Source organism: Limanda limanda, chromosome 1, assembly GCF_963576545.1.
Source record: "Limanda limanda chromosome 1, fLimLim1.1, whole genome shotgun sequence".
In the NCBI taxonomy this organism is placed as follows: Eukaryota; Metazoa; Chordata; class Actinopteri; order Pleuronectiformes; family Pleuronectidae; genus Limanda; species Limanda limanda.
In genome coordinates, this window is record NC_083636.1 from 28127353 (window position 1) to 28150727 (window position 23375).

A 23375-nucleotide genomic window follows, 5' to 3' on the forward strand; every position below is an offset into this window, starting at 1 on the left:
CCACTCGCATACACTGGGCATAAATGTGTCGGTGTAAACTTGAAGGCATGCGTGTACAGCTGGACAAGGCAATTGTCTCAGATTGCTCCTATAATAGCTTGTCTCCCATGCACGTTAGCAGTTGTATCTGTACAACAGCTGTTAGACAACACGGTCAGCAACACTAGCAACTGATTATCCATGTGTGGGGGGGGGGGGGTCATGTGATCAGAGCCCGATGAATCAGTGAAGGCTGACTGAAAATACTCAGGTACATCATTGATTGCAAACATCTCAGTTCCTCTTCTTCCGTTCAGACTAAAACGCTGTGCTGAAGTCTTATCCATAGCAGAGTTGATGCATTTTTAAACGAAAACGTAGCAGTGGGGGTGCAACAAGAAAGCCCGGCGTGCTTTCATGGGTTTTACAGAAAGAGAAAGTCACTGCAAGGATACATTCCCTCCTGCCCTCCGTCCACTCCGGTGAAAACAACGTAAGGTCACCTTCAAGGCAGCATGGGTCTAATGTATGCAGACTCCCAACGATGAGTGCCCACATTCCCATCACTCATTCATTAATGCGTTAAGCTATTGACGACACTCTCATATCAAACCCTGCTATCCAATTATGGAGAATTCATCATTGTCATGCCTGAGACCATTAGAGCTGTGCCCTGTTGGCCGACTCACAGCTTTTAATGGCATAACAAAGTTACGCCATGGCTGCACAGCACAAACACCACACAGCGGAGAGAGAGGCCGAGACGTAAGACCTTGTTGTAGGCGATCATTTCTTAATGAAACACTGTATTCATGAATCTTTCAGCAGCAATTTGCTGCCAGCTTCAGTTCATACTGTACAAAATTGCATAATGGCCTAATAAAATTTTCTGTTGTGGTTGATCTCACCGAGTACCGTTTCAGGTCTGCAGGATTCCTCAGAGGACAAACGGGACGAGGAAGAGGAGAGAAAGAAATGTGTGGATGTGTTTGTCAGATGTTTCTTTTCTTTAACGCTGCTGTTTTTTCCTTCCCCCGGCTCCACCTCTCATTTGATCCATACCCCAGGCTAGGCTCACATCCTGGGTAAAGGAGAATCCCGGCTCCTGGTTCAGTGAATTCAAACGTGGTAAACTGGTAAGCCAGACTCCTGACTTTCCCTTTCTCTTCCCTGAACACCTCTTATATTTTGCAGAGCAAAATGGCAAAATGGCCCAAAGACTCGCCAGGCACATGGTATAGTCACTACAAAAGAGGTTCCCTGGTAAGTTTCCCCTCGCCTGCGGTCCCAGAGTCTTGGCTGAGGCCCGGACTCTGCGTGGCCGAGGTCCTGCATGTTTCTGGTTCTGCTCTAAGAAGTTTGTATATGCACTGGCACCTTGCTTGTGGGTTGTTATGTGTTTGTGGTGCATGATTCGGCACAAGCTGCTCTCACGCTCAGTCCATCAACAAAGCTGATGCTCTCAAGAGGAAAATGGAGAAGAGGTTTGTGGACCATGCAGGCAGGATTTGAATATGCTGAGGCAACATGTTTGACAAGTAATGGAGGTTAACCCATTAAGGCTTCAGGCGCCAAATAACTGAGACTCGGCTCATTATTTAGCAGGAAGATCATTTTTTTTAGCGTCATTGACACTCACTCATCACTTAGATCATCAGCCATTGTCTTAAACGCTTCACATTTTTTAGCAGGCCAACAGGCTTACAAACAATCAGCATTTAACATAATGCATTTATCCTTTCTCGCGAGTATTTTAGCAAATTACAATTATTCATTACATTGCGGATTAGAAGCACATATCTCATCCAGTGCTAAATAGGAGAAGCATTGAAACGTGGAACCTGGACTCAAGGTATGTACAAACATATGTTGCATCTGGTCTTAATGGGTTAATAGACAGAAGTACTTCCTGAAGAGATTCCTGGCTGGATACTCCACTCTGCGACACCTCTGCTGCATTAAGAGAGCATCTCCCAAGGGTGACTGTGTGCCTCAGTACTCTCATTATTCAGGAAATAGAAGTATCCATAGGTGTTTAGTTCTCAATAGGCATACATCAATTTCCAATTCTTTCCTACACATTCAAATGTTTTAAGCTGTAGATCAACAGGGTCCAGCCTCAGTCATCCATCCTCCATAAGGGGGGTGAAACATAAGCAGTCATTCAGCTGCGCTCACATTCCCACCATCTCCCTTTAAACACTACTTAGATCTGGCAGAGTAGCTCTGAGTCAGGCACAGGTCAGGCATTCAGTCACCACCCCAGGGGCTTCTGGGTACTCAGTCACTGTTGACTTGCGGCGGTGATGGTAAAGAGGTAATGTTTTCTCTGGTGATGTCGGGCTACCTTCACAAACTGTGGGGGATGACGACTGGTGGGGGTGAATCAGGAAACGCATGGGGACTCCGCAGACACTACAGAACACTTTTCTTTTAACCTGAGCCACAGTGTCAACACTCAAACATAGAAAACCGAATAAACTGTTTATATCAGGTGAGTAATTAGGTCTTTAAATAATATTTAATTTCCAATAGTCACAAGTAAAGGGAGAAAACAAAGAGTTTTCTCTATAAATATCAAGTTTGAGTGTTGGTACTCCGTGTTTCTATATGCATGTGTGCTAAGGTGAGTGTGTGTGTGTGTGCACAAGTACAAGTCGAGAAAGAACACGCACTCAGACAGGTCTGCTGCTCTGGCTGCATGGCATGCACGCTGCATGCGCTCTACTATCAGTAAGTCCCGCTTGTCTGAGAGACAAAGCGACCGTGTGGATCTAATGGATTCCTGATGGTTGGTATATCCTGATAGTCACTTAACGGACATTAAACCCGACTGTGACCTGTTTCCGAATCTCTTGTCTTCATCAGTCAGGATTACAAAGAGCCTGAAATCATTTAAATGGATATAGCAAAATGAAAAAAAGAGAAGTCCTAGGTTAATTATAAATTAATTACCATGTAATTAACATATTACTGCAATGCATTTTCTATTTAGATAATTACATTTTCATGGTTTACAACCTTTTTCGCACACATTTAAACGATCACATAATAGGTCTTTATTTGGGCAGGTTTTTTACCCACATAACTCCTTCCACATCAGTGGAGTTTACAGGCATTATCCCTGGAAATACTCTTCATCACTCCATCTAATGTCATCGCTCGATATAATTGGTCCATGCTCATCTTTCCCTGGAGAGTCTCATATTGTCCACAAATCTCCATGAATATACAAAAACAACATGAAATGAACAACAACAATTCAACTGTATTAATACATAATCTGTATCCTGTGGAATCCATGTGCTAAAACTGTTAAAATATTTCAGTGAGCCGCTGTTCCACAGGCTGACATCTTCCTTCATGATGATGAATGTGGGCTTTGTAGTTAATTTTGAGAGCATCTTGCCTTTACCAGTCTGGCGTAGAAAATGTTCAATGGTGCAATTAATTTGTATTAAACCCCCTCTGAAAAAGAAAAAAAACAAACATTGAATGCAACTTTTTAGCAAAGTCTGCAGCAAACTATACTGTACAGTTTGTTTTAGGTAAATACTGACCCTTACCTCTGCCAAGTCCCAACAGTTCCCTTAAATTCAATCAAGCTGCACCAAAGTTCGCACACTCATAAATATCAGTCCTCTAAATGTCCTGTTATTTTTCATCAAGATTCATAAAGTGTTCTCTGGGAAAACTAAAAGTTGAAATATGCCCACTCTATCGCATGCTCAAGGAAGTGAAAAAAATAATCAGATCAATCCCTTAAACTGCACCAAAATATCATGGGTTCTCCTCTGATCCATAATATATCCTTCAACCAAGTTTCTTGAAAATCTATCTCGCACATTTTGTCTAGTCTTGCTCAAAAACAAACCAACTGAGAGACAAACAGATGGGGCTGAAAAGATAACGTCCTTGGCAGAGGTAACTTTATATTTGTGACCTGGCTTTAAATATTTACAATGCTTTGAATTAGGAATGAATGGGCTGACATTAATAGGATAGTTAAATCAGACAGGCAGACAAACTCTAGCATGGAAGGTTCTGGTCTTTTCATGGAATATGTCGACAAAATATAATATCACCACTGTTATTCTATAATAATCAGGTTAATGTGTTGTGTTACGTGCCACATACACTGTTAAATTCTGTTTGCCTGTGCTGCAACAGAGGAGGGTAGTGTAAATAAATTGTGTGTATCCTCAGATGACACCCGGATTCCCACACCATTGTAAATAAGAAACAGAGAAATCCCAATGCAGCAGTGAAATAGGAAAAGAGATTACAAGCCATAAATTAATTCAAAACGACTCCCAGGAGACAGCAGCACTGCACAGTATAGACTTGACAGTGTGTTCACTAAATCTATTGTATCTTCAGGACAATCCTTCCTTTCTGTTTACTCACTCATTCTTTACACCGCTGCCTGCCCTTGGTTTTCAGTCTACATCCCTTTATTTTAAATCGCAGCTCTCCTACGTGGACGCCGAGGGCAACCCCATCGGCGTGGTCCAGATGACCTTCCTGCGGTTGCTGAGCGCAGCAGCCAGGCAGAACATTACGTACAACTGCTACCAGTCGGTGGCCTGGCACGACCAGGATCAAGGAAACTACGACAAGGCCATTCGTTTCCTCGGCTCCAACGATGAAGAGATGTCGTACGATAACAACCCATACATCCGCGCCGTGGTCGATGGCTGTGCGGTAAGTCAAGGAGATGTTTGTGGGAGTGTCTCTGGGTGGTTGGCGATAGTAACATCTGGCTACTGTCTGCAAAGAGAATGGATTAAATTAGTATTCACTCCGGGATCAAATTACACTGCATTAGACACAAGTTTGTATCTGCTCCGGGTGCCTGGAAACATGACACCAAGGTGAACGCGCTAATTTGGTAAGACAACGGGGTGAGAGAGCGCCTCAGTTGTGTTTGCGTTTGTAGCGTTGAACATGACTGAAGAAAGGCAAACTCCTCAATTGTTAAACTGGTTAATTTAGGTGTGAATGAGCTATTTGATGCAGCCTGTCAGAAACTGATGTTTGTTGTACTTGTAGCCGCTCTGTCTTCTACAAAAGAATGTGATGTTAAGCTTCAATGCACCAACTCTCCTCTCCGATGTGTCTCTTCACAGTTGAAAAAGGGATACGAAAAGACCGTACTCGAGATCAACACGCCCAAGGTGGAGCAGGTGCCGTTTGTGGACCTCATGTTCAACGACTTTGGCGGCTCCACGCAGAAGTTCGGATTCGAAGTGGGCCCCGTCTGTTTCATCGGCTAAGACTGTTTACTGAGCAAATGGAGAAAAAGAAAAGCATATTTTTTTCTCAGAAAAAAAACATTTGAAAAAGGACAATTCTATTTGTAAAAAAAAAAAAAAAAAAAAGTCAACTTTTTTTTTCCATAAAGCAACAAGAGTAAAAATGAAATCAAGTTGAGGATGCAGTGAAATTCTTAAAGGAATAGAGGAAAAACGAACAACCTCAGTGGGCCTTCTCCATCACATGCAAGTTTTGAACCTGGATGTCAGATCCTGCCTCCTATGCCACACGCTCACGCAGACACACACCTAGCCCATCACTTGATTTTGACTTCCTGGTCCCAAACGACGGAGGCGACCCTGAGAGCTGCAGCATTCCAGACGAGTGCAGTTTTGCCATGGACTCCATCTGATTTGGCTTTTTTCCCCCTCATCTTTGGTTCTGATCTCATCTTCCTTCATCTCCCTGGCTTCTTCCACTCTTTGTTGGGTTGTTTTTGCTCTTTCACTACTAGGAGCTCTTGCTTGTGCATAACTGTCCCCTCCGTTCTTTTGGAATGGATCCTCTATATAGATATATATATATATATAAATATATATATAAATAATTTTTATGTTTGTAAGTACATTCTGTATATTTTTTCCTGGTAATGTTTATTGCTTCTGGCTTCAAAACGTGCATGTGACTTTATTAATTGTAGAGGTAGGAGGAGTAAGAGTTGATGGATACAGGGATAACACCTACAATTGCAGAGATATTGAAAGTGAGGAAATTAGACTTGTAAATTGAAAAAAAAACTAGGAAAAAAAAAATAATTGGGAGGTCCTGTCTTGTTGCGGTTGTGGAGCACATCTTTTTGTAATTTAAGAACACAATGGAAATAAAAAAGAAGACGAAAACAAGCTCTGTGATATTATGTGACGGTTGATTTGCAGAACTAATGAAAAGACAAAATAATACATTCCTCCTTTTGTGCCCTCGGAACAAACCACCTACCTTGGTGGCAAATATCATTAATTTAATAAACGGCTTCTATTTTCCTTTTCCTGAAATACTCATCTGACTATGCAATGGGAGATGATGTCACGTTTGAATGGAAACAACAATCAAAGAACCCTGGTGCTATTTTTCCTCTCGTCTGTGGTGCTATGTATTTTTCTAGTTTGTGTTCGTTTGAATGGAAGGAAATTTGTGGCAATAATATTCTGTCACCAGCAGCCCCTTGACTCTTAACCACCACAGTGGACGCAGGTGGATCTGAGCTGCATCCATTTTTTTATGTTTAGTGTCCAGCAGTGGTGTTTGCATGCTATTTCCCCTGCTCGCAGATCAGTGCAGCATGGCGGTGTTATGTTGCTTCGGCGGACCGCGCACATATGAAAAATATGTCTTGTACCAAATGTTGGAATGAGAAAAAAGGAAACCAAGATGGTGCTGTTGGATTTGTAGCTGCGTGTTTGCCTCTCGCTGCTGTCGGATCATCTGTGCCTCATCAAATGGACGGAGCTGACGAGCGGGAAATGTTGCGATGGGCGTGCAAAAAGGGTTATGATCCAATGTCTTGTATGGTGTATGAAACCCAACCCTTCCACCAAAGGTTATCTCATATTTAGCTTTAACAGGCTTGAATTTTTCCTTATTTTCTTGGTTTTGTATGGGAATGTTTTTCTTGATTTATCCAAAGTAGAGGCAGGTAATGAAATCAGCCAGATTAAGCAGTTTGCTCCTGCAGCGTCAAAAAATGTCTTGTTGGTCTTTTATTTTTGCCCTAATTGTAATTATGCTCTTTGTTCAAACTATGCACTCTCTTTGCTTATGACCACTAAGTATCTACCACAGAATTTTTTACGGCCCTTAATACATAGATTTGTTTCCTCTTTGTTTTTAAATCTTCAAATATGTGACTTGAACCATTTTCTGTCAAGACAACTCAATATGCTTGTAGATCTCTGGCTTTATCTTCTCAGCGTCATGCAGTACGCCCAAATTTTAAAACACTGCTCTCAACGTAGAAGACAAACAATATCTTGTAAATTTCCAGAACCAGCAGAAATGCTGCCATTGTTTTTGTAGATTGTCCGTTTTTTGTCCGTCTTTGTCACGTTTGTTTTTCACAGTCTTGTCGAAACCTGTGTAAGGATAAGAGGATAGAAGATATATTGTTTTTTTATGTCAATAAATTCAAGTTTACTGTGGCCATCCACTCTTGTATGTCTTTTGAAGCATTAAAACCTATCTGTATGCATGAAATTGTAAAGTTTTTTCTCTTGTTATGATTCTGTAGGGGGACATGATCTGTAGTCCAGGTTTTTATTCATCAGTATACGTCCGTTTTTTTCATGAATGAAAGATAAAAAAAATTAAAAATAAAAGGTCATGTCCACGATTGTGAAGTGGAGAGGAAATGATGAACTTGTAACTCTACCAAAGCCAATGTTCGTTTGTAGTATATTTATTGTACTATTTAAAATAAAAAAATAAATGTTAAATGATACCATAGTGTAAGTGTAAGAGGCCCCCTCTTTACGTGCACACCAGAAAAACAAAAGCTACTGACTAAAGGTGATGGAGTCTACACATTTGCTGGTAATCGCTCCTTTTTTTAAATGGAGCCTTTCAGAATATGTCAATATGAACAGACGGATGTTTTCATGTTTGCAGCATCTGGATTGTTTGTGTGTGTGCGTGACAGTGTGTGTGTGTGTTGTCAATTCTAAATGAACAATTGGACGCGTGTTTAGCTGCACAACAGGTAAGAATATACTATCAACTGCTATACATTGTGTCAGTGATGTCAAACAATCCTAGCTCCAAAGACTCGCCCTGAGAAGGAAGTTACCAGAATGCATCTGGGTCAGATCTCGCTCCTGTTACCTCCAACAGACAATCCTCCTGGCTAGAGACTTTTTTAATGGCCAGCTAATGTCAGTACTTCCTCTCACTCTTAGCTCATATTTCTACACTGCCTGCATCACATTAAATATGTATTATTCACTGTATTCTATGCAAGCTTTCCTCAGCGATGATCATAAAGAAATAAACCGGAGATTGCTTTAATCCCACCCTTGCACTCATTTCAATAATCTGCAAACTTAAAGATTTGATCAAATCAGCGGTGGAGAAGCCGACTTGCAGAATGTCAAGTGTCTCATTAGCGGTAAATGTTGCATAGTACACATTAAGCCTAGCGCAGCAATTCGAGGGAGAAAAAAAAGCTGTTTTTCGCATGATATGATTATCAATATTTAATGGAATGTTCACAGAATGGGTTTAGGCACAGTCAGAATGCACAGACCCTAACAGAGGCAGCATCCTGGGCGAGTAAAGTAGAAACTAGAGTGATAAAGCTAATCAAAGGATTACAACAGTAGCTAAGTGTAGTGAGCTTGTGAAACATTTTAGAAGGGGAGTCGGGATGCAGCCATTTGGGATGAATAAGGAGGGCACGGTGGGACACGCACAATTACACTGCACTAGTTTGTAATGGAGGAAAAGTGTTGTAGACACACTGAAGTGAGCCAGATAAGACAGAGCAGCTGAAGGAGAACTGAAAACATTTAGATCAGTTCAGTTCCTTTAAGTAAAAGATACCAAAGAGTAAAAATACTCCAATAAGTGACAGTCATTCGACACAATTGTAGCCTGTTGGGGTTAAAATGTCTTTATTTCATCTCAAAATGCTTTGTGAGTTTTGAATGAGATTGTAAATCTGTAGTGTTCAAATATTTGAATTCAACATAAAATTTGTGTTTCCTCAACCCAAATATCTACAAGGTGTTACTTGTTACTTATTGAGAACCTGTTCAGTGGATTCCAAACCCTTTGTTTCTGTAGATTAAAAATATATATATTAAAGAAAGGAAAGGATCACCATTCTGGAAAAGGACTTTGAGAATTTCTTCTAAGTGAAGATAGTCAGCTACTTCCTGCTGCAACATATTGAACATATTAGAGTGTTTCAGTCATCTCACGTCACACATTTTTCCTTCTGATTTACAGCAGCTGATAAACAGAGGAAATCATATGGGGGAACTGCAAACTACTAAGTAATCTGATTTTCCAACAAGTGGCCTTGACGAGACACCGCTTCTTTTTGAGGGATCATTAGCAAAGAAGGTTGGGAACTAACCCACACACCCTTCAGAAAATTGCACTTTCATGCATTTTATATTACAGCCATCCAAAAACATTTCCCAAAGATTGGAAACAAACTCTGACATATGTACTCAAATCCTGTGCCATGAGACTTCAAATCCATAGCTCAGATGGCTCCGGTTTCTGTTTTGCGATGCTTTTACTTCACCGAAATTGTGAAAGTGGATCTGATTCTATACCAGGAATTCATTTCAGAACATAAACCAAGGCAGCTAAAATTTAGGAGGAAGCTGTAACCTGTCTTCCATGGATTCATTGACATGTCTGTTACTGTTACGCATGTTTAGCAAAAAGGCCAACATTTGCTTTGGAATATTTGGGACACATTTAATATTTTGTAAGAGGGCCCCTTTAGGCTCACATCCATTTAGTTCGAGGCCCAAGAAGCCAGAAGTGCTGCATCATTGCCTGAAGTGGCCCACGTCCATATGCCATATTCCTGTGGTTGCTTGTAATGTTCAAAACTTGCAGGAAGAATATTTAGTGCTTAGTTAGGATGTAACTCTTGATTGACCTTTAGTGTGAGTTGAGGATGAGATCCACTCTCAGATTATCCATGCAGGTTGATTGATCTGATCAACATGACATGTTCAAGAGGATTCCCTTCTTCCTTACCCTAACACACCAAATTCTAATTATTAAATGTTACAGACTGCTGCTGCTGTGTGGTCTGGGCTGGTGAGGGAAGAACTGAAGGGTAAAGCTTAAAATAAAAGGAAGTCTGGGACAGAGAGTCTTCTATGTTAATGTGTAATTGCTCTGAGCCTGTGGATCTGCAGCTAACAGAGCCCATTCATAGCCCGGCGCTGCCACCACTGACCTACTTGCATATAAATCAAACAGGAGAGAGAGCGAGATAGTGCTACAACACAGGGACTGTCATACAGAAATATTAACACCAGGCTTTTCCTCTCTAATAACCTTTGAGATTGAGGAGTGGCTATAATTGAAGATATTGGGTTTCTAATGCGCTTAGAGGCGACCACCCAAGCATTTCATGTGGCTGCATCTCTCAAATATCAATGTTAGGTTTCTATGTTGTATTAAGCCTCATTGGGGCCTCATAACAAAGCTTTCATTTAAGAGTTAATCAAAAAATACATTTTACAAAACACGCTTTTCATACATTTTCCATTACTACAAGATAACTGATACAACATTGGAAACCGTCGTGGCTTCATCTTAAATTTAGATCAAGAAGAGAAAACCTACCAACTAAATCTGAGAATGTGATAAACACTAGTGCAGTGCTTGCTCTAAACCTGCCTGTTTGGATTGGGCTGTTCTCTTGTCCTGTGTTAATGTTCCGCAGCTACTTCAGAATTATTCCTCGTCATTACGGAATCCTCCTAAAACAGTTCAACAATATACTGTCACTTTTTGTTTATGTGCTGGACCTTTTGGCAGAGCTTTTTTGGCAGAACCACAGTCTGTGGTGCAGAGTGAAGTTAGAAAACTGTTCATTTTGCCTGGTTTATCTGCAATGAAGGTTTTGCAGTGAGGGTTTTTAATAAAAACTAACCTGAATTATCTTTATTTCTCTTTATGTGTGTGGTTTCTCTATCATTTTGAATGATTTACTGAACTGCCGTTATGTTTTCATACATTGCATGTCGGCTAATTCAGAGGTCTGTTATGCAATTGACACAATCTTGAGACCCAAATTCACAACTTCAAAATTAAAAGATCTAGAATTTAGCCCAGTATAAAACATTGCAGCAACAAAAAAAGTTGTAACATTTTGATCATATCACATGTCCAAATCACAGCAAACTGGATATTAAACTTTCTCAGGTAATTTACAAGAGACATGATAGTGTTAAGTAGACACAGACAGAGAATTAGTAGGTAGACAATGAACAAAGAGGAGTTCAACCACCTCCTTCTGTCAGCCATTAGTTAGGTGAACCAAATGATTTGAGGACATTGTCTGCACTCGCGGCAAAAACGTCTGACAAACTGCACCGATAAACTTTGCAGGCAAATTCAATTCAACACGTCAACTTCTGAGTCGAACAGAGGTGCCGTGCAGACGCTGTCAAACAGGAGTCGAAGGGTGGAACAAGCTTTATGTGGACAAGGGAATTCATCACCCAGGTGATTGGGATCTGCATGATGGAGAGTCAGTCTACTCAACCAATCAGAGCAAGGCTGTGAAAGCACTCTCAGACACTCCTCTTAGTTTAAAAAGCATGCCTCTATAGAAAAGATAAAAAATGGAAAAATACAATAAAGAATATGAAATTCGAAAACACATTTAATCTGATATATCAAAAAGGCAAACCTCACATTTATCATCCAAAAAGAAATTATCATTTAAGCTGTCATAGAGAAAAAAAAATGTGTTGGAGAGTAGAAAACATGGTGCTTAATTAAATAAAGCAGAGTAGCAATGTGGGAGAATTTATACTGTTGTCAGAAAATGAATGCATGAGATAATTACTTGTGGAGAGATTGACATTCAAATCCAAATAAAAAGGAAGAACAAGATCTCTTAATTTTATTTGTTCCAAATGTTACCACTTACAAAAAAGGTTGACGATCTGAATATGAGTGCTTTCAGGTCATAGGTGTAAAAACACAGATTTTGTGTTTATTGTCAATATAAGTTTGAATGTTTTTACCATATATCTTAATGTGGAACTAGTGATGTGCTCTAATCTTTTTCTTTCCCTCTCAGACCAGGTTCTTCTGTTCATTAGTGAGTTTTACTTGGTTACCTCTACACTCTGAAATGCACAGAAACATAAATTTACTATAATATTACAACAAACAAATATTCAATGTAAATATTTCAATGTCAATTTTGACTTTCTCCCTTTCTCTTTCTTAAGTCTTTACATCTTCAAGAACTTATTTTTACAAAAAGTCTTTCAAGTTGATGAGAATTGTCCTGCAGTATGTAACAATTAAATCAAATATATTTGAGCAAGCAGTATATTATAATTTCCAGTCAATTCCTACCTCATTTTGGACGTATATTATTTTTTGATGTATTACACTGAATTTGTTTTTAGACTGTGCATTTTAATGTGTTTTTCTAAAGCTATATTTTCTACCAAGTCATGCTTTTTCCTCTATGGTAGTATCTGACCGTGTGGTGCAGCTCTGCTCTGATTGGTTCATTCTGAAAGTAGATTGAGCCTCATTTTGCAGATTGCAGCCACCTGAGTGATGAACGGGATCGTCTATATAAAGCCATTCCTCCTTGTGCTGTCTGTTTGATGCTTCCTGATCAGTCTACCAGTGCAGTGTGTGTTGATCCAGCAAATCTGTGTTCTTTAGCTTGTCAGAGACCATGTTTTTAAAACCTTTATGAGAAAAGACTGAATGAAAACAGTAAAAACATCTCAGCCTGAAGCCATGTTCAGTATCCTTTAACGTCAGTCTGCAGTTTGATGAATGATTCCACCAACCAGCTCACTGCAGGAGGCTCTCAGGCTTTAAAGGATCAACTAGATGACAATGAAAATGTAAAGCTGAGTAGAGATCAGCGAAATCTACTCAAGCATCAGAGCATCATGAATGAACATGAGGCGCAGTGAGCTTCATGGTTCATTCAGTGGAGCAAATCAACAGTTTATAGACACCCCTGTTTTAAACTGAAATGTCAGACAATTCACAAAGATGAGGCTTGACAGAAAATAATCACACATCTCCAATATGATCAACAGGGCGACTGCAAGGGTTTATGTGGCTGTGAAGGATTTAACCTTGGCCACAATCATTAAAATTCAAGTTAATACAAGTCAACTTCTCCAATAAAAACCAATGTTTTTTTATAATTTGAAATGTTTATTTATTTATTCCCCAACTGTTGCCTATGTAATGTCTGTACATTTGATTTCCCAATGTATTTGTTCATTTTTAAAACTGGTAAAACAAATATTTGTCTTTTCTCTGCTTTGTAAGACCAGGAGACTTAAGAGAGATACTTATCTGACCAGGTTATTCTACTATCGTCATTGGCTTCTCAGTTTCCTTTAGTCTTGGATTTGATCACTGAGACATGTTTCTGATATTGTTTAGGCTCATGTGCCAGTCAAGTTTTCTTTATGATCTTAATTTGAAACGCATTAACAGAGGGAGAAACTAACGGGAGCATTTTAAGATCTTCAATAAGGATCAAGCTGAGGCAAGAGGAGCTAAATGTGAGAAGTGTAAGAAAAAGGTCTGAATCACATAGATCTTAATTTGAGCTGAGTTATGTTGAGGAGAAAAAGGCAAGAGAAGGAAGAGGTTTTGATTTGTCCAACTAGTCTTAATAATATATTAATTGATAACCTGAATGACTTATCAAGGGGAAAAATGACATTGTGGTGTTGCTACAGGAAAAACAAACTGGGATCAATAATGTAATTTGGATTTAATCTTTGGACACCATGGACATCTGTATTACGTTTAATAATCCATCTGATATATGTTGCAATATTGCAGGCCAACATTGCCACGTAGATCCAAAACATTACTGGAAGTCAGGGTAACAATTCATAATTATAAATAAGTAAAATCCCTTTCATAATTTTTACCAAAATCTCAAATATAATGACAATAACCACAATTTATTTAATAGCAACAATGGGCCTGGAGTCATATAGTCAATATATGGTTAATGTGCTGCAGTTGTACAAAAGGGACTTTAATGCTGCAAACCCATTAGAATTGAAGCAGCATGCTCTGGTAGAACAGGCCCTGATCAGACGCAGGTGTTTTCTGTAGTTCTGTATGATCAGACCTCAGGGTCATGCTGACATGACGGGAACCAACGTTTGGTATGAGGTGCTGAGGACAGAAACCTTCAAGCACAGAAAAACAATTACATTTTACTCTAGAATCTCAAAGTTGAAGCAAGGAGAGCGGCTTAGGTGTCACTCAAACTCAGTGTGTGTGAAGGTGCAAGAGCTGACGGATCTAATCTGAAAAGGGATGACACCTGTGTGTTTGTGTGTGCGCACACACGCTGGGCTTTCAAACATGCCAGTCTCCACAATGCTATTATTGTAGATGTAGTATGTTCTGGTAGTTGCTGTTATGTTCTCTGTAGCTCTACAGCCTTGCATTCATTAAATCTTAAGCCTGGGAGCATGTGTACCAGATGTAATGAAATTCAAGCTGCAATCTGATTATAAGATAATGATTTTGTCTTAGGGCACCGGAGTAAATACTGTAGAAAAGGGATTTGAGATGGGGTGAAACCTGAGATAACAGCAGATGGGAGAGGATCGCAGGAGATGAGGAAGGAGATGTTTGATGTGTAAATGCCCCACACACAGCCAGGGAGGTTTTCCCTGCAGAAATGCAGGTAAACAACACATGAGTTTGGTTCATATTTAGGGGAATATTCAAGTGTCAGTGGATATTATTGGCACACTGATAACGGGTTGGTTGAGTCGTCCTGTGAATCTGCTTTGTTCCTCTATCGTCACGAGGGACGCAAACATCTGGGATGTTATTAACTTCACTTCCTCAGAAGATGCGAGATCCTCATGGGTGAGAAGCTCAGATGTCTCAAGAATTTAAAAAAAAGGCATGAAATTAGGGAGATCCACATTCACACAAATAGCACATTGTCTATACCGATGTGTCAGAGTAGGTGGAAAACAAGTTTAATTAGTTAACTAAATAACTCTTGGCATGAAAGTGATGTGTGGTATTCTGTGCCATAAAGGAATCGCTAACAATCTGACTTTGAACCTTCTCTCAGCAGGAGAAGCTTTGTCCCACTCATGTAAAACTTAGCACTTGATTTAATTAGATCATGTTTCTCAGCCAGAAGGAAGAGCATATGGTCCCACACTCTTTTTTTCCCCTCTTCACTCATACAGTAGCTGTGTTCTATTTTCAGGACTCCGGCGTGTCGTGTTTGAAGCTGCAGGGCTCTCCTCCACACTTTGTGCTCCCCTGCAGAGAGACAGGGTCAAAGAGACCCGTGTGGTACAGGACCCAAACAGCAGCCAAGGACGGTCCCACATTAGCAGCATTAATTATTATTCCTAGACACCGTGAGGGAGCTGCTTTTCCTCCCCTTGATGTCAGTCAAGAGAGACACACAAGGGCATGGTAAATTATTCACTTTTGAATATTTCTGCAGCCTTATACACATTCTGCCCTGATGCCATTTGTCACATCAAGATTTTAATGTATAATTAAAATCTTGACTTTATTGTTTTCTGATACTTAAACCTCACAAGTAGGTCCACCCTGAAATTACAAATCATGCTTTTATCGTAATTTACAAGAACATAGACTACTTGTTATGGAGAATAATTGGCAGATTATTGGGTTTTCTATTTGATGTAAGTCACAAAAAATGGCAGGATTCAGAAGACATGCTGGTATAAATCCTATTAAAGGTATTTTGGCAGATTTATAATGTTATTGAAGATTGTATATCAGGGGAGACGGAGAGAAAAAAAGGTTTGGTGTTGGGAGATGGAGTCTTTTGTGGTTTGACATTTGGAGACAAAAATGGGAAAAAAATATGCACACTAAAGAGAGCTTAATAGGTCAGTGAACACAGGAACCAATACTGTTTGCTCTCAGATTTACTCGGGGGAATTTCATATCTTGCTCTGTCAGCTTTCAACAATTTCTCTGAATATTTCCTGCTTTTTTTCCCTCCCTCTTCTCTAAGATGGTTACCATGTTTCCAAATGAATTCAGAGGGAAAGAAATGGGGAAGTTGTTATTCGACTAAATGAAAGGAAGACCTGCACAGTGCCAACATTGTTTAGTTGTTTAACGTGCAAGTGTGCACCAAGCCCTGCAGTCGCATTAGTAGCTCAAGGATTTAGCCAAAAGGTTTGGAGACACTGTATGAACTCACCTTTTTTTGAGGGGGTCATTATTTTTTTATGTGCTCATAATTGTCAAGAATAATGTGCAATATATTAAATTCTGGGTTTAAGAGGACATTTTATTTAAAGAACAGAGCCTCACTCAGAAGCCATTTATTACAAGACGTTAAGTACATGCAAGTGTCCGGAATTTGCTCATAAATACTGCACATAGATAAATGTCAAAAAATCATATTACAAGCATTTATTAGCAGTTTACAACAATGTGGGGAAAGATATTATTAGGAATATGTCAGTTTTATTCACTGAACGTTTCTTCTCTGTTTTCCCGGGTCGGGGTGGGGACCACGTTTCTCAGCTCTCCAGCCGCATTGTGTGCAAGACATTAAAATGAATCGGGTGTTCAAATCATTTCGGTGTACGTGCACTCGACTGAATATTTCATGATGCTGGCAAAAGCTATCGGCAACACAATCTCACATCGCTCTCCTGCGCTTTTATTCGCTGTTAAATCATTTCCCTAAACGACAAGATCTACTCGGGCTACAGGCTCTGGTCATTTGCAAATGCATCCGCTGAAAGGCATCCACGAATTAGCATAGAGACGTGCACACCCCAGCATGTGTTTACAGGTTCTAATACTGGCTTAACATGCATGTTTTGATCTGGATTTTGAAATCCGTAGAGAGATCCCAAGGCTCTCTCTGCAGCTTCCTGCAGACACTGACACTAATGGACACTAAAACAGCAAATGGCTGTCACCTTGCACTTGCCTTGACCACATTCAGAGCCTCTTATGTTTCATGCTGTATCATACAAGTGGTGGTTTAAATGATTTGTAGTCCTGTCTCTGCAATGCAGGGATTGTCAAAGGTAAGAGAATGCATGTGTATCTGTCATAGGGCATCCGACTCTCACAGTTTGAAATCACCAAATCAGGGTTTAATTGTTGCTAAATTTCTTGACATTGACTCCTGAAATTAAACTTAACAACTTCCACTTTTTCTAACTGTAGCGTTTTGTGAGATTCTGGAAACAATGTGCCCAATCTTGATTTTGCATTAGTCACCTGAATCACCCCCCCTCACTGCATCCTGACAAAAAGATATCTTTAAAAAGAGAAGATTAATTTATGCAAGTGTGAATGTACCACCTGAGGTCACAGCACATGGAGGTAATTCATCACTGTCATTTCAACATCAACACCTTTCCAGCAGGTCAGAAAGCTTCCTCTGATTAAACATTGAGTGGAGACAGTGATGCCAAGGAGAATCAAACTGGTGAAGCATGTTTGGCCCACAGGCGTCTGCAGAGCAAGATAAATCTCCAAGCAGTCCTATTAAAAACAGTTACAGAATAATGAGGTTACATTGCTCGCAGTAGTTTAACATGTTGTTTTTTCTTGTGACAAAAATAAAAACACTGCAAACCCTGTGTATAATGATGTGGCCAATACAGTAATGCCACAAGCTAGCGTGTTTTGGCATCTCTTCAACAAAGGTTGATCATTATAAGCTCTGCTATTACACTTGTAAAATGTGTTGCTCCATTGGGTTACATAAAATGTGCATTAGTCCAATTTAGTTCTGTGTGTTCATGTCAAACTGTTACTCTTTTTAACTACCGACTTCAAAGTCTTCAAATGCCATTAGCATCTATGTATCTAGTTACATTATATGGATGATGATTTTAAGAAAGGGAATAGGTGGTTAATTAGATCAGGCATTAGATCTTGTGGAAATAAAGTTGGACAAAATAAGTGAATGTATATTAAATTATCTTTATTGAATCGGCCATGTAGCTGGAATGCCACTTTTTTTCTATATGAGTGTTCTTTTTTTTCAACTGTATATCATAGGCAAATTTCCATAGACTTGAAGTGGACCATAAATTAGATTTATGGGGGACACTGCGGCCCGTCATATCAGGCTATCCATGAGCGTAATCGGTAACCTTTAATAACGTACATCATCTAGGTTAATTACATCCAGGAGACTGGTTTTACGTCTCCTTTTTTTTCCCACAGAAAGTAGCTCAGCCAAAATTATGTGCATGTCTTCACAAGATAGCTGGTTAGGAGAGGGGGTTTCCAGCATAGACTGTATATAAAAATGGACTAAGTGAAGCCAATTTGGAAGTGTCTGAAACCCGAATTCACCCGAATGACCAGCAGAGGGCCCCTCCACTCGTACCAAAAGTGACATTTTACAGAAGTCTGAGAAAATTACTACTTCTCACTTTATTCATAACCTCAAACATCTTGAGGCATTTGTTATTTATTCATTTAAGTATCCATCACAAAATTAGGATTTTGTAAATTATCAACCCATTCAAAATCTAATGGACCAAGCACTGTAATGTGAAATGCTAGTGTGACGGGCTCGTTGCTGGATCACTTAAACATCTTTATACAAGCAAAACGATTGTGCAGTTACTAAATAACGAAGTTCATCTTAACATGCAGTCTTTGCAGTTGTGCTCTGTGAATTGCAAAAATATCACTGAGGATTCGGTGAGCCTAGGTTGGCTGTTCCACTGCTTGTTTCATCAAGCTATTGCTATCTGCCGTCTTGAGCCAGACTGACTGATGGGGAGAATAATTCATCTAATGGCGAAACGTTGACACTGTTCACTGCTGTCACCACTCGTCTCACCCTGTTACCAGCAGCAGCTCAGACTGCCGGCTCTTTACTCGCGCACACACTGAATACACATACCAATATCCTTGCAAACAAAAGCCCAGGAAAAGAAGAAATAACTGCACCATCTTCTGTTCCTCTACTGTCACGACCCGGCTCATGGTCGGACAAATAAAAGGAACTGCGCAGGTAAAAGTAACAAAAGGATAATTTATTTCCCTAACACAAGGGACCAAAATGACGGCAAAGCAAACCAAGAGAACACAATAGAAAACGAGGGGCTGCGGCGGAGCGGCACACCGCTCTCCCTCCGGAGCCAGGCGATGTCAGGAAGAGACTGAGGCAGGAGGAAGGACCAGCTTAACACAGGTTTGGGAATTGGCCACGCCCACCAGCTCATCACCTGCAGCTTGACAAAGCAGAGGCCACCATACACGCATACACACATCCACAGGCAGGAGGCCGTCACACATTGTTCAATCAATCAGTTTACCTCTGACCTAGAGAACCTGCCAGTCTCACAAGAGTGAATCTGTTAAACTAATTTCGTACCATTTTAAAAATGGCAGAATAAGCCCTACATTTTTCTCCCAAAAAAAACCCCCACCTCAAACGAAGTGTGGAAAACATCTCTACCTGTTGTTCCTGAGCAGCACGACTCTCGTCACCCTTGATTCAGTCAAACTGATTCCGTTTGAGAGTCGACTTCACGTTGCTTTTGTCGGCGCCAGGTGTCATTAACAGTTACCCAAAATGACAGCTGGATTAGGTAGTGCGAAGCACACAGCGTTAGAAGAACAACAAAGATGTTTCATCATCAAAACGCCGCTGGATCAAATAAACTTGGTTGATACATCTTTAATGGCGCTCAGGCAGACATCAGGAAGCATTAAGTTTTTAAGGAATAATCCACCCTCAGGTATTCTTACACTGTTGGTTACCATCTATCCATGACACTCCACTTTACCTCTACCGCTCTGATTTCCTGTTTCCCCTGAAAGGCTTTCAACAAATCCTAGAGAAGGAGCTTTCATTCAAAGATTTGAATAACATAAATAGAGAATGCTTGCTAATTACTACATGCATTCTGAGTCTACGGTAGCCTGTGTAGCATCAGGCTACTGTAAGTGACGTACTTCTGTTATCCAACCTATAGAATGTATAAAGATGGACGATATGACAGCTCCTCAAGGTGAGGCCAAAGAGTCTTGATTGCCCCCTAGTAGCTGGCTGCAGTATCGGTCCTAAATCTTCCAATTAAATTGTCAAGGCAGACTACGAGTTCCTTTTTTTCATAGATGACACCAAACTTAAAGGAATATGAACAGTGATATGGACTAACTGAAATGACAAGTTAGGTGTTATCTGATGCTATAGATATTGAAATTGTTTGGCTTCATTTATAGTAAGAGATCGTCAATCTTTTAATACAGTCAATGATCTTAGCATTCATTTTCAATTTATATACTCCCTATACTTGTCTGACTATGGCACTCCTAGGAGTAATTAGGAGCTTTTTCGAACCAGATTATATGGTCTGAACCATATTCATCTCTTTGTTGCTTTGTATATATATATATATATATATATATATATATATATATATATATTTTAAATCTTTTTATTTTTTTTTACCGTTTTATGAGTACAAACATTAGAAAAACAAAACAAAACAAACTAACAGTGAGCACTGCAATAGATATAGATATCTATATATATATAGATATCTATATATTCTGCCATATCTATATAGATCTATATATCTATATCTATATATATATATTGCAGTGCTCACTGTTAGTTTGGGGTGGGACTTTTGTTTTGTTTTTCTATTGTTTGTACTCATAAAATGGTGTATATATAGATCTATAGATAGATAGATATATATAGATCTATATATGTTTACACAAGCATACATACACAATCAGCAGGATGACAGGAAACAGGCAAGGGAATAGCGTGTATAAAATAAATAGAATGAAACAAAATAAAAAGGCAGTCAGGCCTCCCCTTCCAGAAAAAGATTATGAGTTATGGTTTCTGTAAGAAGGAATGCAACCGTTCCCAGATCCTCCAAAACTTGACTGATTTGTGGTTAAGGTCATGAGTCAACTTCTCAATAGGAAAAAGAGCAGAAATCTGTGATATCCACATGTCGACTGTAGGGACCTGGGGAGTTGACCACCTCAGCAAAATAAATGTTTTAGCCAGAAATAAAAGAATTATCAACAAAGAATTGGTGTCCGCATCATAGAGATTATCTAGGGTATGACTGAGGAGACAGAAAGAAGAAGTCAGCAAAAATATTTTACCCGTGACCTCCTGAATTACAGAGTTATACCCCCTTCCAGAAACTGAATACGGTCGCATGACCAAAACAAGTGAATAAATGTACCTTTATGTATTTTACATTTATAACAAAGGTTAGAGGTGTCAGGGAACATTCTCTGGAGGCGAACAGGTGTGTAATAGGGTCTAAAAAAAAGTTCTGTTCATGTTAGGAGATTGAGGTACATTTAGGGAAAACCCCACTACAGATCTTATCCCAGTCTATAGGATTAAACGTCACCTCCAGGTCGCGCTCCCATAACGGCTTCAAAGAGTCATAACCTGAAGATTCAAAATAAAGTTGTGAAACATAAATCTTTATCAGTTTTTTGGGAGACTTAGCCAGAATTATTGTGTTTTCCAACTCTGACAGTCCCATGCGAATCTTGCCTGTCCTCAGAAGGGACCCTATAAAGTGACGAATTTGGAGATGCTTATAAAAGTCTTTGTGAGGAATATTAAAATCAGCCCTGATTTGCTCAAACGGTTTAACAGAGTCGGAGTCCAACAGGTCCATAAAGTTAGATAAGCCCTTAGATGCCCACTCCATCAGACCAATACTCATCTGTGCTGGTAAATCTGGATTCAGAGCCAGGGGTGATCGGAAAGAGAAGACAGGAGGAATAGGAATAGTTTATATTTTAATAGGTTAATTTTGGTTTCACATTTAGAGAGCAGACGTAAGACTTTCGTATGACATGCACATTCTGTTGTCTTTACCTATGTGGGCGTCTGTTGACATCGCCAGGCTGTTAGGTAGGGCAGCTAATGTATACGCTGTTGGGCAAGGCCCAGTGATCCGACTTAGAACAAAGGGTCGTAAAACCTTAGGCCAGGCTCGGGTAACCCCTTACATTTAAAAATCCAGCATGGGCCCTTATCTCCATGTGGCAAAAGATCACGTCCTGGTCCCCCACGGTAAGCCCGCCCCTCAATATTTGATTGTATTTGTTGCGAGACCGCTGAGTCTCATTGTTTTAGCCGGCTACGACGAGCCGCTACTTCCGGTTCATTTCCGGGTTTTGTGTTAGTGCTTGAGGCCGCGAGGAAAGCCTCCGCCCGCACTGTTAACGTCTGTGTGAGTCTGCAGTGATTTCACCGATCAGAACCTCGGCCCACAACGCTCGCTTGAGGGCTGAGGGGTGAATCACAGTTAACTCATCTCAGGCGTGTATTTTTAAGAGCTTCTTTGAACTCTCCTTACATGTTTTCTCATGTTTTTTCTCTCTCTCTCCTTCTAAACCGACCTATACACACTTCTGACCTGTATTTATAATACAGGTCATGTCACATAGTTAAATCTATGCTTAGAGAGGCTGAACACATCTGGAAACCATTCGGCCCCAAAGCCAAGCAGAGATAAGAATTCTCTTTGTCTAAAATTTCCTTTGTGTAATTCATGTGACGACCACCAGTGTGCGCTCCGGCCACATGGTGTCATTAACATATTCTCCATTTTGGATAACGTTAAGTTAAACCCACCATTTTGAGTCTATTATTGCCACGCCTCCGCTCTCTCTCTCCTCCCATCCTGGCTCTAAATTCGTAACGGCTCCGCCATCTTGTTTTGTAGTCAATCCGCCATTTTGAGAGTTTTTAGGCCTTGATTCCACGAATCATGATCGGCCTCCATCTTAGATGTGATGTCACTACGCGTCATCGCCACCCCCCTTCTTTCTCTCTCTCTCTCGCACACACACACACACACACATTGATGGACACAGACAGACACACACACATAGATGGACCAGAGGTTACATGCGTGTTCTAAATTGTGATAAGCTGCTGTTGTTATCTTTGAAATATGGGAGTTTGATAAGATGATGAATCATTAAATAACACTAACTTTATTTCACACACACACACACAGAGAGACACTTTGACACAGACACACACACACATAGAGACAGACATACATAGGTAGACCGCAGGTTGTCCATGTATTTTCTGAATTGTGATAAGTGCTGCTGCTGTGTTTACCTTTGAAATATTGGAGCTTGTTAAAATGATAAATCATTGAATAACATAACTTTATTTCCCCTTTTTAATAAATACTTTTGTAATTAAAGTATCTGTAGTCTGTGATTATTTGTGCATATGTATGTGATTGCAGCTGGATTATGATCGCCTGTGCTCGAACTTAGAAGCCTTCACTGTTTATTAAGTAATCGTTAATATTAAAATATTGACATTATTAATTTGACATTTATCATTATGAGAC

At 39.9% G+C, this 23375-nt stretch overlaps 1 protein-coding gene across 2 annotated transcripts in view; it reads left to right on the forward strand.

The window, feature by feature from the left end:
- col5a1 (procollagen, type V, alpha 1) overlaps positions 1–7734 on the forward strand; it is a 74736-nt gene extending 67002 nt beyond the window's left edge. Inside the window, exons 64-66 of one of the 2 annotated variants that reach the window (XM_061070159.1) lie at positions 1047–1115; positions 4450–4683; positions 5109–7734. In XM_061070159.1, the coding sequence (XP_060926142.1) occupies positions 1047–1115; positions 4450–4683; positions 5109–5255 (450 nt within the window). In that variant the 3' untranslated portion in view covers positions 5256–7734. Of the gene's footprint in view, positions 1–1046; positions 1116–1173; positions 1243–4449; positions 4684–5108 lie in introns of both variants that reach the window. The other variant, XM_061070166.1, reaches the window with a different exon arrangement.
- Positions 7735–23375: the final 15641 nt, after the last annotated feature.